The sequence below is a fragment of the Calliphora vicina genome, chromosome 1 (assembly GCF_958450345.1).
Source record: "Calliphora vicina chromosome 1, idCalVici1.1, whole genome shotgun sequence".
Lineage (NCBI taxonomy): Eukaryota > Metazoa > Arthropoda > Insecta > Diptera > Calliphoridae > Calliphora > Calliphora vicina.
Genome location: NC_088780.1, coordinates 63,500,879 through 63,517,586, shown reverse-complemented (window position 1 = coordinate 63,517,586; position 16,708 = coordinate 63,500,879). Strand labels below are relative to the sequence as shown.

Sequence of the window (16,708 nt, the reverse complement as noted above, 5' to 3'; positions counted from 1 at the left end):
TAAATCTTTGAGAAGTAAGCGGCATGTTGTTGAAATTACGGGTGCCGCTTTGCCCGAAATTTCAATTAGTTTTTTGCTTGGGGGTGTTTACAAGGACTAACGCATTTTGTTGCCTTGGTATCAAAACGTTTATGGTACCAACACCAATTTGCTCGAGATTTAGAGTTATTTCGGCTTCTACGGCGATTTTTATTAAAATTAACCTTTTCACTTCGACCACGTATAGATGAATATAGTTTCCTATCAAGTGCTTCAATTTTTGCGGTTAGTTCATTTATAATATTTTCAGAGCAACTTAAACTGGATATTTGAGGATGAGTAATTTCCATTATCTTATCCGCTTGCAATGCCAATTCGCTGAGATTTAAATTGCTTGTTGCTAAAATTGATCGTACGTTTTCAGGAAGTTGTTCCAAGAAGAGCGTCTTGAGTACATTATCGCCAACATCGTTACCTACTGCCAATGCTTTCATTGTTTGCAAAAAATGAGATGGCTTCTGATCTCCAATAATCAATCCGCTAAACAATTTTTTAAGTTTAGCTTCTTCAGAAATTGAAAATGAATTTATTAGTCGGCTTTTTATGGTTTCATATTTATTTTATCATATTTACAATAAAATATCACCAATAAACTTTAAATAAGAAAAATCCAAACTAGCAACGACATGGGAATATTTCATTTCATTTCGAGATATTCTTGAAAGTTGAAATAGTGATTCAATTTGAATAAACCATAATTGTGGTTGTTCAGTCCAAAATGGTGGAAGTTTTTGAATAGTTGCTGTTGATGTAACTGCTACTTCTGGAAATCTTGCTGAATCATCTTGTTGAAGATTGCGTGTTGCTTGTCCAGTAGTATTAGGATTATGTAGGATTGCTTGATCCGCAGGAGGAGTCGGAGAATGTAATAAGGACATGGGGTCACCAAATTTGTGGGGTAATTCACAAATAAAATAAAATACGTCCGACTCAAATAGTTTCAAAATTAACAATCATACAATTTTATTTAAGAAAAAATAATAATTAAAATAAAAATCAAAAGTTACTAAACAAATTTAAAAAGTTAAAAACTAAGTATAAAATTAAAATATGTGTTACATTAAGTGCCACAGTCTATTTGACCACAATGTTCCCACATTTGTTCAAAGCGTTGATGATGAGGGTTCCGAAATACAAATGGTGCAAAATATTAAAAACCAATTAGAATATTCAAACAATATTGAAAAGGAAAGCCCTAACATTTAAAATCAAATGCTGAATGTTTTAAGCGGAACTTAGATTAATTTGAAGCAAGTAGCAATCGGAGAATACATTTTGATTGTCTTTATAATGCTTTAATAACGATAAAGCCAACACATGTTTAAAGCGAAAAAGTTTTCTCGTCGAATGACTTATTGAATGCATTAGTAATTTTGACAAATAATTTTTTTTTCAAAAATAGTTCTATTACGGACATATAACATTATTTTTATGATATAATAGCGGTATTCACAATGTAGAGTACTTTCTATAGCAAAAAACAAAATACATTAGAACTACTTTTTTACAGCTTTACTATTTTTAAACTATATGAGGTAATTTTGATTTTCATATTTTTGTTTTGAAATGAATTTAATTTTATTTTAAAATATGTATATTTTATATAAAAAAAAATATAACAGAAAAATCAAAAGAAATAATCTAAATTGTTCATTCTCGTTTCCCGGGAAATTAAATTATCCGGGAAACCCTAGTTACAAAACATTAATTTTGATAGATATCCAACTCGCATTCTATTAAGCGACCAAAAAGCTCTTCAAGGAAAATATCTAACTAAGCATTCTTTTGAGGAAAAAAGTGCCCATTTTGAAAAAAGTCAATATTTTTAAATATTTTTTTCGAAAGATTGAAGAAATCGCTATCTAACAAATTTTGCTGAGAACAATACATATGTAATAAGTTACATGGACGAGAAAAAACACCTGTTTATCCAAATGTCAAATTTTGACCCCATAAAATGTTGCTTTGATATCGACATTTATGTATGTAGGTTAATGTGTTTTTCATTTATGATTCCACGTTCATAAAATTCGGTATGCCGTACATATGTACATATCGCACACCCAGTGCAAAAGTGACACAACTCAAAATTTTAATTTTTCAGAAATCGAAAAGAAATATATAGCAATTGAAACATAATGAAAGACATTAGTGATTTTTTAGCCACAGTTAACAACAACAGAATACACTGATATCTGGGGCCTATTTCACTAAGCTACAAGTTCACAATTACAAGTGTTTTTGCCTGTAAAATTGTGAACTTGTAAATAATTGCGTTTCATCAAAATACAATTACAAGTTTGTAGCTACAAGTGAATTTTACAAGTCACAAGTCTACAAGTCATACTTCTACAAGTGGTTTTGTTTCACTAAACTAAATTTGCACTTGTAAACTTGTAGAATTGTAGAAAAAAAGCTTAGGGTCGACGGAGACCCTCAGAAAAAATTTTACAAGTTACAAGTGAATGATAAATTTAAATAAAAATTGATTTTTAACTATTTTTTAATAAAAAATAGTTAAAATAAACACAAAAACCAAAATTTTTAATATTAAGCCGAATTTATCGAAATAATCAAAAATCTGGGCTTATAAAAAACACGAATTAGGGGCTTTCTACATTAAAGTAACGATTTATTTATTTTGTTTACTATTAAATAGGTTTCAAATATACAGAAGTTATGCCACCTAATTTTAAGGCGATTGATGTAGGGTATCATATGGTCGGGCTTCACATACTATACTTTCTTACTTGTTTTTTTTGCCTTTGGGAATAGCCACTTTGGAAATCTAAACATATATAGACAATTCTAAATTAGTACCCAAAATTGCAAAAGTATTTATTTTTATCAGTCCCCGCTCATTTTTCGATAGGGTATAAACAAGTAAGAGAGCTATATTCGGCTATGCCGAATCTTATATACTCTTCACCAAATTATACTTCAAAATACAAATTTGAAATTTTTTTAGGTAAACAAAATTTATTTTTTTTCCAGTTGTTTTTTTTCATTTTTGGAAAAAAATATTTTTCGAGTTGTTATTTTAATTTTTTTTTTTAAATTTAAAAAAAAATTTTTGGTTTTTTAATTTTTTTTTTGATGAAAAAAAATTCGGGTTAAAAAATATTTTTTATATAAGAAATATTATTGAAATATGGTATATTGCGTTTTTATATGATATTTTTGCATTTTGAGTAAAAAAATAAATAAGAATTGTAAAATTAATATCACAATATATATGTACAAGAACTTGTAATTGTAGAAATTGTAGTTTACAAGTGCAAAAAGCTACAAGTGTTGTGAAAATGTTGATGAAACATAATTCAACAGCACTTGTAAGAATTAGACTTGTAATTGTAACTTGTAAACTTGTAGAATTGTAGTTTAGTGAAATAGGCCCCTGTTGTATAGATAAACAAGTGTATTGTGCATAGTTTAAGCGTAAAATTCATTTTTCGGGTTTATATAACCCAACAAATTAATTTTGAGTTGTGTCACTTTTGAACTGGGTGTGCGAATATATATATGAAGGTTATTGATGTCGAATTTGCGATTATTTTAAGAGATTTTTGAATATTTAAGTGATTTAAGGAAATGGACCTTATATGGGGGATATGGGCCAATCCACCGTAAATATGGTCTTGTGATTTATTTTTACAAAAAACTTAAACATATTTGCCGAATTGCGTATGGATATAGCTATCCCATGGGCATTTTTATATCATAGCGCCAAAAAAACATTAAAAGTGTGTTTTATCTTGAGAGAGGTAAATAATGCACTTTTTTCTGTGAGTCTGTTTAATGTACATTTATATTAAAATCATAATATAGATTTTAATATAAATGTATATTTGTGTATGAATGAATGTTTACACGATCCGGTAATCTTACGTGAAAATAAGATAAAACAATTTCAAATGCATGAAAAAATTAATAAAAAATGTTATCTTCTCCAACGAAATAAACAACAGATTCCAGAAACAAAGTATATATGTATGTATATTTACATACCACTAGTAGTAATTATGTAGTATCTTTTGTTGGGACGATTGATAAACTTGTTAGTAAAAGGCCAAGCGGACGGTTAATACAATCATTTGAACTTAATTAAGTTAAGAAGTATTTTTGAATAAATTGTGGGGGAAATGCAAAAGAGACTAAAGAAGTTGATTTGTGGGATTTTATTGGTATTTGCATTGAATCGCCTTTCAGTGTCATGGAGTTTCGTATGTACATTGTTAAATTTTCGTCGAATTTTAAAACATATATTAGCTGGACTATTTTAATTTTCTAGAAAACTTGTCCGGAGGAAAAGACATCAAGTAATGGAACATTTGAATGGAAGATAAATGATAAGAATCGCGTGGACTATGTAATATCTCAGCCAGACGTGTGTTGGGAGAATGACTCAATTGTTTTGAGACACTGTGACAGTGAAACAGGCGAATGGTTTCCAAATCGAGTTCAATGTGAAAAGTTCGTTAAGAAAAACATCAAATGCCCAGATGATTTAATAGAGTTGCTTGTGAATGATGAATACGTGTGTCTAAAGATTTCAACAAAACCACAGACTTTTGACGAGCACTTCTACTACGGATCGAATATTCTGATGGGATATAATGATATTGATAATGCAATTTTAAGGTTCTTATTAAACGAATATGAAATTATGAGTTTCTGGTTGCCCGTAAAAAGATATGAGGAGAACGAATTTAATCCATTTGTAATACGATTGCCGGGTAAACAATGGAATGAATTGTACAAAGACAGAGGGGAATATTTATCAGTAAACAGCAGAACGTTATCAGATAAACATTGCGTAGCTGCTCATATACAGAGAGATGTTGGAAAGCATGATCGTTCAACAATGCGAATTGCAATGACTCATTGTAGAGAGTTGCATTATTCGGTATGTGTTTTTAAGAAACATTTAGTTGCAAAATCAGGTTGTCCTCAAGATTTTGGGGCCTTAAGTCATCGGCCAAATGAGTGTTATGGAATAACTTGGGATGGCCAGAAGTATCCAGATGACTTTCGTATGCTTAAAGTTACGGAGTACTTCACAAAAATAAATACCATAAAACTAATATTTAAAGAGTTTAATATCGTAAACGACGAATATGTAGAAGTGGAGGGTAACATACAGGTACCGAATGGAAAATGGGCATTAAAACCAGAAAATAACAAAATGAAAATTGTCTCATCTAAAAACAAAATTCATGGTCTGTGCATCGAGCACATTGAAAGCCGCAAGAATGTTGAGATGATATTGAGGATGGACTCTGATCTTGACTCGTTAATTTTGACCGTTTATAATAAGTTTTATGTTTGGTCCAACGACAAACCGGAGAACAGCATACATTGTTTTACAAATGCTGACTATGGGGAATTGTCTAGAGTGGAAATAAAAAAAATCTGGGAGAATACATCAAATACGAAGACAATCTTTAAGCTAAAAATAAAAAGTGATGACCCTGGACAATACTGGTGTGAAGCGCATACAATATTCAATTTCACTCACGTATCGTCGACAAAAGTCGTAGCCGCCAAAGCTAAAAAGGGTCATGCCTTTGCGATGCAAATAGAAGTTCCTTTCAACGCCGACCACTTAATATTTAGTCAAGATCAAATGAAACAACTGGCCACGCGTATTAAAGATGAAATTAAAAATGTTCGAAAAAAGTACAAACATCTTAATGATCTGGTCATTCATAATGTACGAATTATGGATATTATATATTTCCACCCGAATGCATCTTACTTAAGATGTCTCTGCCATACTACTATATCGATCAAATCATCAGCAGTAGATACAAGCAATGAACAGCACAGCGAAGAAGACAACAGTATTGAGGATGATAAGGGAGTACGCCACGATACTGCAGTTCGTATGAGCGCCAGAGATCTACTAATAAATTTAATAAAAGAATATCAGCCTCGTTTTAGTCATACAGTGCGTAGTACTCAGTTCTGTTTTCCCGAAAACGAATGGATATTGGCACATATCGGACAATCAGCGACCAAGTCTAAATTCTGCTTGCAAAAAAACGGCTTGCCTATTACCCGAAGGTGTCTGGGTGATTTTATTGGCGGAGCTTATTGGGAGCAGCTAACATTAGATGACTGCATCACTGTCACAGAACCTAATCTAATTACAAGAAGCCTATATACCATGCATATAACAAAAACTTCAGAAGACCAGCCAGAAAGGGCTATTAAAGATGTAAGACAACTGTTGGAATCAAATCTGCAGAATCTAATTCCAGCTGATCTGTACTATTTGGCTTACATAATACGTAAGTCAATCAAAACAATGCTTAAAGTTACCCCTAGACCATCAACACTCCCAGTTCATCCAACATCTGAATGGAACACATTTAATTATTACTTCGAACAGAAACCAGGGTCTACGAATAACATTTCAGAAACAACTGTGGAAATTGTACGTATTTTCAACTATATACTTGAGGTCAATGATATCGTTATTCGTCCATCAATCGCACTCAATTCTACAAATATTTTATTAGATGCATTCGAATACCTGATAGATCACATGTCGTCATTGGAAACATTTCAAGAAAATATAAGCAGCGTTAGCAATCAAACCATGCCTTTAGAAAATCTAATGAACCAGAACGACAAAGAAATCGATATCATTGAGTATTTAGATGTGGGCGTAGTAGTTAAAATAGCTACAAATTTTGTAGCTTTTATCATTAATCCTTTGGTGGCTAATGTAACGGGTATTGCGTTATTTCGGACAGACCGAAATAGTGGTGAAGAATTCTATGACGAAGGTATTCTTAGAGGTGCATTTAAGAATGAATACTACAGATTTATTTTGGCAAATCAGAGCGTGGACGAGTTACTTAATGAGCCGAATATTTTAATGGGTACTTTTGTACCCACTTCATTGTGGCAACGTCTGGATGAGATTTCAATGATGTCGAATAAAACATGGCAAACACAACGTCCCGAACCAAAGGTGGTTATCAAAATCTATGCCAACGATAAATTGTTTCAGGAAACGGATCTGACATCAGATAAAGCTGTTGATGGAAAAGTAATATCAATTTCAATTCCTGGACATGATAAGGACCTGCCCGAAATTTTACCGCTCATTTTGACCGTCGTCAATGATGTTGATATAAGCGGGGCGGGCAACTACAACAATACACAACAGCAGAAACAGTATTGTAGTTATTGGAATTATCAGAGGTGGGCAAGTGATGGCGTTATGATGATAAGTCGATCTGAATTGAACAACAATACTGTGCTCTGCGGCTGTACGCACCTGACACCATTCGCATATTTGATTGGCGGCAGCTACAAACTATCTGTAGATTCCGATGTCGAAGTTATTGAGAAAAAAATTCATAAACAGGCGTTGGATATAATTACACTTTTGGGCTGTTCGCTCTCCCTGTTTGGTATTGTTGGGATATTTGTGACGGCCTGTACATTTCGTTCATGGCGCAAAAAAGCCAATTCTAAAGTCCTGCTTCAACTTTCAGCTGCAATCGCTCTGCAAATGATTCTCTTCTGCTTTGTGAACACCGAAGAGAACTCATATCATCTGATAAGCAACAAAATATTTACCAGTTGCATTACTATAGGCGCCTGTTTACACTACTCGGTACTCGTACAGTTCTGTTGGATGGTTATCATTGCGTATCTGCAATTTAAACGTTATGTCCAGGTCTTTGGCAATACCAGACCTAAACGATTCTTCATAAAATCAACCATTTTGGGTTGGGGTTTACCTCTGATTCCAGTAGCATGTGTACTTGTGTTTGATAGCGATTCTTATATTCCTCATCAAAACGAATCGACTAATCCCCTTTGTTATCCATCTGGCCTTTCTTTCTACATCGGCATTGTTTTGCCCATTACTCTGGTCATAATTGCGAACTTAGTCATATTCGTAGTTGTCATATATAATATTCTTAAACATCCAGCTGGATCTATACGTCACACTGAAAAAAGTATAGCAATATCACAAATACGTCTATTGGTACTTTTGTTTTTCCTTTTAGGATTTACATGGATTTTTGGACTTTTGAATGCCATGAAAGCCGGCTTAGTATTTTCGTATTTGTTTTGTCTGACTGCCACACTACAGGGCTTTATTCTTTTTGTGTATTTCGTTCTTATGGATCCTGTAACGCGGCGCATGTGGTATGGATATTTCATGAAGTTGTGTGGCCTAAAACCGAACATGGAAAATTCGTCGAGTATGAAAGAGTCAACTCAAAGTTTTTAACTAGATGCTTCAATAAATCTCGACAAATGATAATTTTTAATAACAATAATAATAGAAAATATACACAAACATATATATTTATTATAAAATTAAAATTAATTTTCTGTACTTACATACATTATATATCAGCAATTATTTATTTACGTATGTATATTATATGCATATAATGTATTTGAACTAAAAGTCCTATTTTTTAATAAATTCTCAATGAGTCTAATATAAATATTTGAATACTGTTTTTTTTTGTTATATAGTTTTTGCAATAGTTTCACTTTACACTTAGAAATAGTAAAGGAAAAGTATTTATTAATTTATTATCCTTTTTCTCCCGTATGAATTATTCACTTTAATGAACGACTTTAGAACCGCTTTGAGTCAATGCTCAACAATAACTGACGATAGGCGATTCTTTTTTTAAGGAACTAGGCGGTCGTATCTTTTATTTATTTGTAATGCGTAAATTCGTTAAATTAATTGTATTGTGTTGTACTTAATTTAATTCGAGAACACAAACAAAATAACACAATAACACTATTACGAGTAAGTATTGTATAGTTATTACCAGGGAAACCAAAATATGCAAATGCATGTTTTTCTGGTGAGTCTAATGAGCACATGGATAAGATATTTACACGTTTCAGAAATATTTAAGAATTTTGTGATCGATTTGTTAGTGCATATTTTTGCATATTTTACCCTTAAATGCATATTTTTGCATATATTTGTTTTAAGAGCATATTTATGTCATATTTTTGAGTTTTTAGACGATATTTTACTGTTTAATAGCTTATTTTGACTTTATCAAAAACAAATTTTGTCTTACTTATTTTTCGCTGTTGTGTTACAGATTTTTTGCTTCCTTTGTTTAAAATTCAAAATTGAAAAATAGATGGCTTTTATTAATATAAAATAAGCACTATTTTAATAATAGCGCCATCTAAATATCAAATTTTAATTCTAATTAAATCAAACTTAACCGTTATAAGTCCCCTTTTACAATGCAGAAATTGAAAGGCAGACATTTTTCTCATTCTCTTTTGAACTAACCTAAACCTGTGTAAAACACACTCTACCTCTTCAACCCCTCGCCCACAAACTTCGTCTGTCTGCCTTTCAATTTCTGCATTGTAAAAGGGGTCTAAGTGTTAAAGAAATATTGTCTTTTAAATTTACTTCTATAACATCAGTTGATGTCGAAAGAACATTTTCTATGTATAAAAATGTTTTCAGATCCAATAGATAACGATTTTTATTTGAAAATTTAAGTCAATATTTTGTAATTTATTGCAATAACATCCTTAATTGAAGAAGTGACTTTATATTTATATAAAATATCATCAAAAAATACCTTTCGAGGCCTTTTCATAGCTTAAGTTCCTATTGTTTTTATGTTGTATTTATTTTTTGTTACATTTGTTTTAGTTCATGTTATTTTTGTTTATTTTTTTAAATAAAAGTATATTTTTTGGTTTAAAATTATGTAAAAGTTTGTTATTTTAAGAGTATATTTTTTAAATTTTAAGAGTATATTTTAAAGTTTTTACTGCATATTTAAAGCGCTTAAAACACTTTTTTTAGAGCATATTTCCGGTTTCCCTGGTTATTACACATAAATAAAATTGGAACATAGTACGTACGTACATTAAATAATACATTATACATCACTTACTGTAATAGTGTAGCAACTCCAAATTAAAAATTAATCTAAAACCTTATTATACCTTTCACCTTCATGAGAATGGTATATATAAGTTTGTCATTCCGTTTGTAATTTCTACATTTATAAAAAACCGACTTTTTAAAATAACAGTTTGTCGGTTAACCGAAAATTGACCTTTTTTAGAAACCCGGTTTTTCGGTTAACCGACATCGAAAAAAACGGTTAAACCGGTTAACCGTCATATATTTGTAGAAAACATAAAATGTCCAATAAAGTATATACAGCTTGAAAATTTTTAGTTTTTAGTAGACAGGAATGGTTAATATTAAATAAATATGAATATACAAAAGTGCTAAGTCCATTTTATTTTGTAAAAATTTCAAAATTATTATCTCAGTCAAATGGAATTGAGTATAAATATGTTACTAGCTATATAATACTTGTTTTAATTATTGGTTTATTCATTAAATTTTAACCAAAAAATGTAAATCAATTTTTTAATTAAATATTTGGCAATTTTGAAATTTATTATCACCTTGAGAAAAAAAGGACCTATAAGATGCAAACGCACTTCTTCTTAGCTGTGTTTATTTGTCATTATAAATCATACCAATTATCCATTATCAGAATTCATAAATATTTCAATCATGGATTTTAGAACGTTTTTTGTCTCTCCTGTAATATTTCTGAAAAAGACTTTGTACACTAAGCTAACGAAATGATTAATAAAATAAAATTTTAAGAACAAAATACACTAATGAAGTAAAATTGATTGAAAGAAGGTATGCACATCAAATTCAACTTAACGTTTGGTAAAATCACCACTAAGTTTATAATGAATCATTATTCAGATGCGGAATTTAAATTTTAATAGTTTCATTATGTGCAGTTTATTCTGAAAAAGTTTTTAATAAACTTATCATCCTCTACTATTTAGAATCATTGTAATTCATAAAAATATCAATCTAAATAGGTTTGTATTGTAAATCAGCCGTTTAGATTTCAAATCAGACCAATAATGTGTGTACAATGAATAAAAAAAGCATATAACCATGACATTTCTTAATTTAAGACCTAAATTTTAAAAACCGGTTAACCGAGTGATAAAAACCGGATAAACCGGTTAACCGAAAATCAACATTTTAAATTAACCGGTTCGCAAAGAAACGAGATTTCGAAGACAAACCGGTTTTTCGGTAACCGGTTTATAAACACTATTATAGATAGAGGAGTCGATTAAGCCATGTTCGTCTGTCTGTTGAAATCAATTTTCTGAAGACCCCAGATATCTTCGGGATCCAAATCTTCAATAATTCTGTCACACATGCTTTCGAGAAGTTTTCTATTTAAAATCAGCAAAATTGGTCCACAAATGGCTGAGATATGAGGAAAAAAACAGGACAACCTCGATTTTTGACCTATATCTGGATTACTAAGAGCTAGTTTCTGGGATAGAGATAATCTACATTCTTCGCTTAAACCTAAATTAAACTAAAAATTGTGTTTCTCACTTATTGTTTATATGCTATATAATCTAGGTTTAACTGAGCATCATTGGTGAGTTAAACCTAAGTATAAAATGCCAAAGCACAAACAGATGGAAAATAAAATAAACAATTCAGCACAGCAGCTCTTTGTTTTTATTTGCTTTATTAACATCAATATAATTTTTAATATACATTTTATATACTTTTATGTCGCTTTTTCTTTTAGAAAGTTAAAATTTACCAAAAAAGTTATGTAACGCGGTTGCTTTTTCTTATAAAATGTATAGTATTGCCATATTTATATGAAAAAATTTGAAGAATAAACATGTGATTTGACTGAAAAGTATGGCAATGCTAACAAAATTAATCCACTAGTGAGAAACACAATCATTGGTTAAATTCCGGCAAAATATGTTTCAGGATTAATATAACAGCGTGTTAAGCTGAGTGTAACTGACAAGTAAGAAACTAGCTCTAAGTCATTAATATAGACAATATGGATATCTAATGATAGATATTTCAAAGACCTTTGCAATGACGTCTATAAAACCATAGTTAGTTGGACAAGTTTTTTTGGTCATGAAATGTTTTTTTTTCGATAAATATTAAAAAAAAAAAAATTTTAATTTAAAAAAAAATTTTTTTTTTCAAAATATGAAAATGCAAAAGCAAAATTAATTTTGTTTACCTAAAAATATTTAAAATTTTGTTTTTGAAGTATAATTTGGTGAAGGGTATATAAGATTCGACACAGCCGAATATAGCTCTCTTGTTATACACTTCACCATGAGTGGCAAGGTACCGTGAAATAACTCCCAAATGAAATAACTTCCCACGAAAAGATGAAATAACACCCTAAAAAATTTTCATACAACTTAGGACTTATTTCATTATGAAACAACTCCTAACACATAGGGAGTTATTTCATAATTTTTTGTTGGGAGTTATTTCATAATGCAATAACTTCCAATGAAACAACTCCCAATGAAATTTTTGTTGGGTTTTATTTCATTTTATTTTGGGAATTACGAGTTATTTCACTGTATTGGGAGTTATTTCATTTTTGTTTGTTCTACTTTGCAAAACCAGAACCCATAAATATCAAAAACTGGTTTCACTAAGAAAAGTTTTTTGCATTGCGGCCTTTGGCCGGGCGCTAAGGTTTTCTCCTCTGGGGTGTATCAAAAACTGGCTTCGCTCATAAAAATTGTTTACATTGCATTTTTGCGCAAAGATTTTCTCCTCTGGGGTGTATCAAAAACCGGCTTCGCTCAGAAAAGATTCTTTTTACATCGTCGGCCTTTGTCAGGTTGCAACGATTTCTTAATCTGGTGCGAAATGAAAATCGGCTTTCTGAAATATTATAAAACCTTTCTGCAATGAAAGAAATCTTTTCTGAGCGAAGCCAGATTTTGATACACCCCGGAGGAGAAAACCTTAGCGTCCGGCCGAAGGCCGGCAATGCAAAACAACTTTTCTGAGTGAAGCCAGTTTTTGAAACATCCCAGAGGAGTAAAACTTTGCGCTACGCCATAGGCTTTGGATTTCCCTTAGGATTGGGAATTATTTCATTTCTATTGGGATTTATTTCATTGGGTGTTATTTCGCTTTTATGGGAGTAATATTTTTGAAATTATGAAACCGCCGATTATTGGGAGTAATTTCATTTTACCCTTTGGTAGTTATTTCATTTTTCAAGTTTGGGAATTATTTCATTTTTGATGGGAATTACTTCATTGGGAGCTATTTCACGGTACCAGTGGCAAGGGTATAAATAAGTTTGTCATTCCGTTTGTAATTTCCACAATATAATTGTCCGACCCTATAAAGTATATATATTCTGGATCCTTATATATAGCGGAGTCGATTAAGCCATGTCCGTCTGTCTGTTAAAATCAATTTTCTGAAGGCCCCAGATATCTCCGGGATCCAAATCTTCAACAATTCTGTCAGACATGCTTTTGAGAATTTTGCTATTTAAAATCAGCAAAATCAGTCCATAAATAACGGAGATATGAGCAAAAATCCGAGACAACCTCTGAAAACTTCATCAAAAAAACACAATTTATTGCATGCTTTGACAAAATGTGTTTGGATGTGTATTGGTTTCATTGCTTTGCGTATTTTGTTTTTTTTGTGTTTTGTTTCTTTTGGCGTTGTTGTTGTTTTTTATACAACTAATCGTATGTTTGGTTGTGTGTTGGTTTTATTGCTTTGCGTATATTCCCTGCCAACAATTACTATCCAGTGTTCCAAAACGTATCATCTTGAAGTTGAAACTCATCGAATATGATATCGCTTTCTTATCGTAATAGTGTCACAGTGCGGGAGAAAACGTGCCACGCATATGATACCTACCAATTCTATCCATTTAGTGTATTATTATTATATCTAAATTTATGTCTAAAAAGTGTCCAGAGAGAAGATAATGTTTCCAATTCTGCTTCTTGCATTAAAATGGAAATATTTTATTGCATTCCAGTTTGAAAACACTATTCATATACGTATTTACATTAAAAATAAATAAAATAATGATATAACTTAACTTAATACGACTTTAATTAAAAATTAGTGTATAAAAAATTATATAAAATATGTTTCACTAACTAATTGGAATACGTATTTACATTTTTAAAAAAAATTCACAGTTCCCTGCCAGCAATTGGAAGTTATATTTTCGATATGTATACTAAAATGTGTCTCTTTTGTGTCGCAAAATTGTTACTCAGCATATAAAAAACTTTTTACAAAAACAAATTACATTACTATCGAATTATGCTCATCTTAAAGTACAGTTTAGTTACAAACAAAGATCCCTAAAAAATAACTTAATAGATAATATTAAAAAGTACATTATGATAAAAAAAAAAACGATCCATTTTAGTATATATACTAAGTATATATACTAAAATGGATCCATTTTAGTATACATATCGAAAATATAACTTCCAATTGCTGGCAGGGTTGGTTTTGTTTTGACAAAAAGCAACAAAACGTATGTTTGGATGTGTGTTGGTTTTATTGCAGTGATGTTCAAAAATAAAAATGAAGATGTATTGGTGAGAGAGCTACCCAGCAAACATAATGTCAAACACTTAAAATAAGAACAAAATAAAGAATGTTTAGATATAGAATTTTTGCCAGATATAACCAATTTATTAAATGAATGTAATTTAAAGTTTAAGGAAATAAAAGAATATACATTATACGGACGAAATTCTCTCAATTTTTTTTATTTATTTCTGACTTTGTTGTTTTGTGTTCAATTGTAATTGAAACGCGTGTGTTTGCTATGCTTCGTCCAAAGACCAACCAACAACAATGCTTAATGAATTTCTGAAAAAAAAGAGACATTTGTTATGCTTTTTTAAAGAGAATAAGAATATGTGTGTTGTTACCAGTGATGTTAACCGTACGGTAATTACCGTATTGTACGGTAATTTAGACCTCCGTACGGTAGGCAGGTAATTTCTACATTTGTACGGTAATTTTAAAAAGTTTAAATTTTTAAAAATTATATCCTAAACGTTATATTTCCATAATGTGTCTACATATAATGTACATATTTCTCATTAAAATAATCATAAAACTTTGAGGATGATGATAACCAACTACCACTAGACAAAATATATCTACGCGGTAAAGTAATCGCAAGTCTTTCAAGTATGGATATTTCAACATACAAATTAGTATTAAAAACTGATCGTAATAAATCCCCAATTGTTCGATACCAATATTTCTATAATTCCTTTAGTTTTGCATTTCCCAGAAGCTGTTGAAATGGATGAATTTAAATAAATAGATACTGAATTTATATTATAAGGCAAATAAATGATGTTGATAAAAATGACATTCTGCTGTTTTACAAACATGGTCCTATATTCAAAACCCACTATCTTTGATATTCACGAAAATTACTTTTTGATAGTAAAATGTTCAGTAAAACAGCCCTCATCTATGGTGTGAATTCCTTACAACCTATTGTCTTTTGCTGTTTTATTTGCATTTTTGTTTTTCTCTATGTTATACAATTATTTTTTTCCGAATGCAAAAGCCTCTATCTTTTCAAATAATTTTCAAATATTTTTTTGGAATAATTTCATCTTGCAATTCATGTTTTCCTACTAATTTTTGAATGCTGAACATGAATTTTACATTTTTCAATCATTTAAAAAAATGAATTACCATGAAAATATTTTACCAATTTGTTTTTGGAAAACATAATTTCCATGGCATAAAAATAAATGGTTAAAGTTGGAGTTTGCTTAAAAAGTGTATACTTTTAAAGTTTTTTTTTTATCTTATGTTGTATTATTAGCCGTTATCTTAAATAAATCACGTTAAAAACTGACAGATGGCATAAATGAAATCAAAATAGTTTAATTCTATTAAAATGCAAAATCCTCTATCTTTTCATTTTTATATACACATTGAATATTTATAATTTGAAAGTAAATTTTTAATTAGGCTTAAGTTCATTTATATTATAATTTATTTGTAATAATTCAAAGAATATCACTGAATACTAAAATTTTAGTATTCAGTGATATTCTTTGAATTATTACAAATAAATTATAATATAAATGAACTTAAGCCTAATTAAAAATTTACTTTCAAATTATATATATAAAAAAGTTCGAATAATTACCAAAAATCTACACATTGAATATTTTGAGAAGAAAAACCCTCTAGCATACCGAATTTTAATAACTCAAGTAATACGCGACAAAAAACTGTTTTTTGGCTTTCCTGAAAAGTTGTTTTTTAAGATAGAGAGTTTTGAATATAGGCCCTCGATATATTGAATTATAAAAATAAACCTGTTTCAATAAGAAAATATTATTATTTTTGTACTAAACTTTGGATACGGTAATTTTACCTAAAAAACGGTAATTTTTTTAGGGCTGTACGGTAATCGAAATTAAAAAGTTAACATCACTGGTTGTTACTCAGCGCGAAAGCACAATGAAATGAACATCATTGTTTTATTGCTTTGTTTTTTGGTGTTTTTTTTTCGTTTGTGTTAAAAGTGTTCTTGATAAATTTAGGATGCTGTACGCTGAAAGTGGGCAATGTACATACATATTTACTAATTATAAAAAATAATAATGCATCCACAACAAAGGTGAAGGGTATATAAGATTCGGCATAGCCGAATATAGCACTTACTTGTTTTTTAATTAAAATCTTTCAAAAAATTAAATTTGGAAATAAACTAGCATTTTATGCACGGATTCATTATAATTTCGGTCTGCTGATTAA

At 30.2% G+C, this 16,708-nt stretch overlaps 1 protein-coding gene across 1 annotated transcript; it reads left to right on the top strand.

Annotated features, from left to right (window-relative positions):
- Positions 1-4,086: 4,086 nt before the first annotated feature.
- Positions 4,087-8,493, top strand: LOC135963143 (uncharacterized). Its single transcript, XM_065514920.1, has 2 exons — positions 4,087-4,262; positions 4,331-8,493. Exons 1-2 carry the CDS (start codon positions 4,182-4,184, stop codon positions 8,297-8,299), a joined length of 4,050 nt encoding a protein of 1,349 aa, XP_065370992.1. The 5' UTR covers positions 4,087-4,181; the 3' UTR covers positions 8,300-8,493.
- The last annotated feature ends 8,215 nt before the right edge of the window (positions 8,494-16,708 follow it).

Bases quoted from the DNA above. Each gene is read 5' to 3' on its own strand.
- LOC135963143 (XM_065514920.1), top strand. From the start codon at position 4,182: ATGCAAAAGAGACTAAAGAAGTTGATTTGTGGGATTTTATTGGTATTT. The intron at 4,263-4,330 runs GTATGTACATTG...TTAATTTTCTAG, and splicing joins TTTCAGTGTCATGGAGTTTC to AAAACTTGTCCGGAGGAAAA.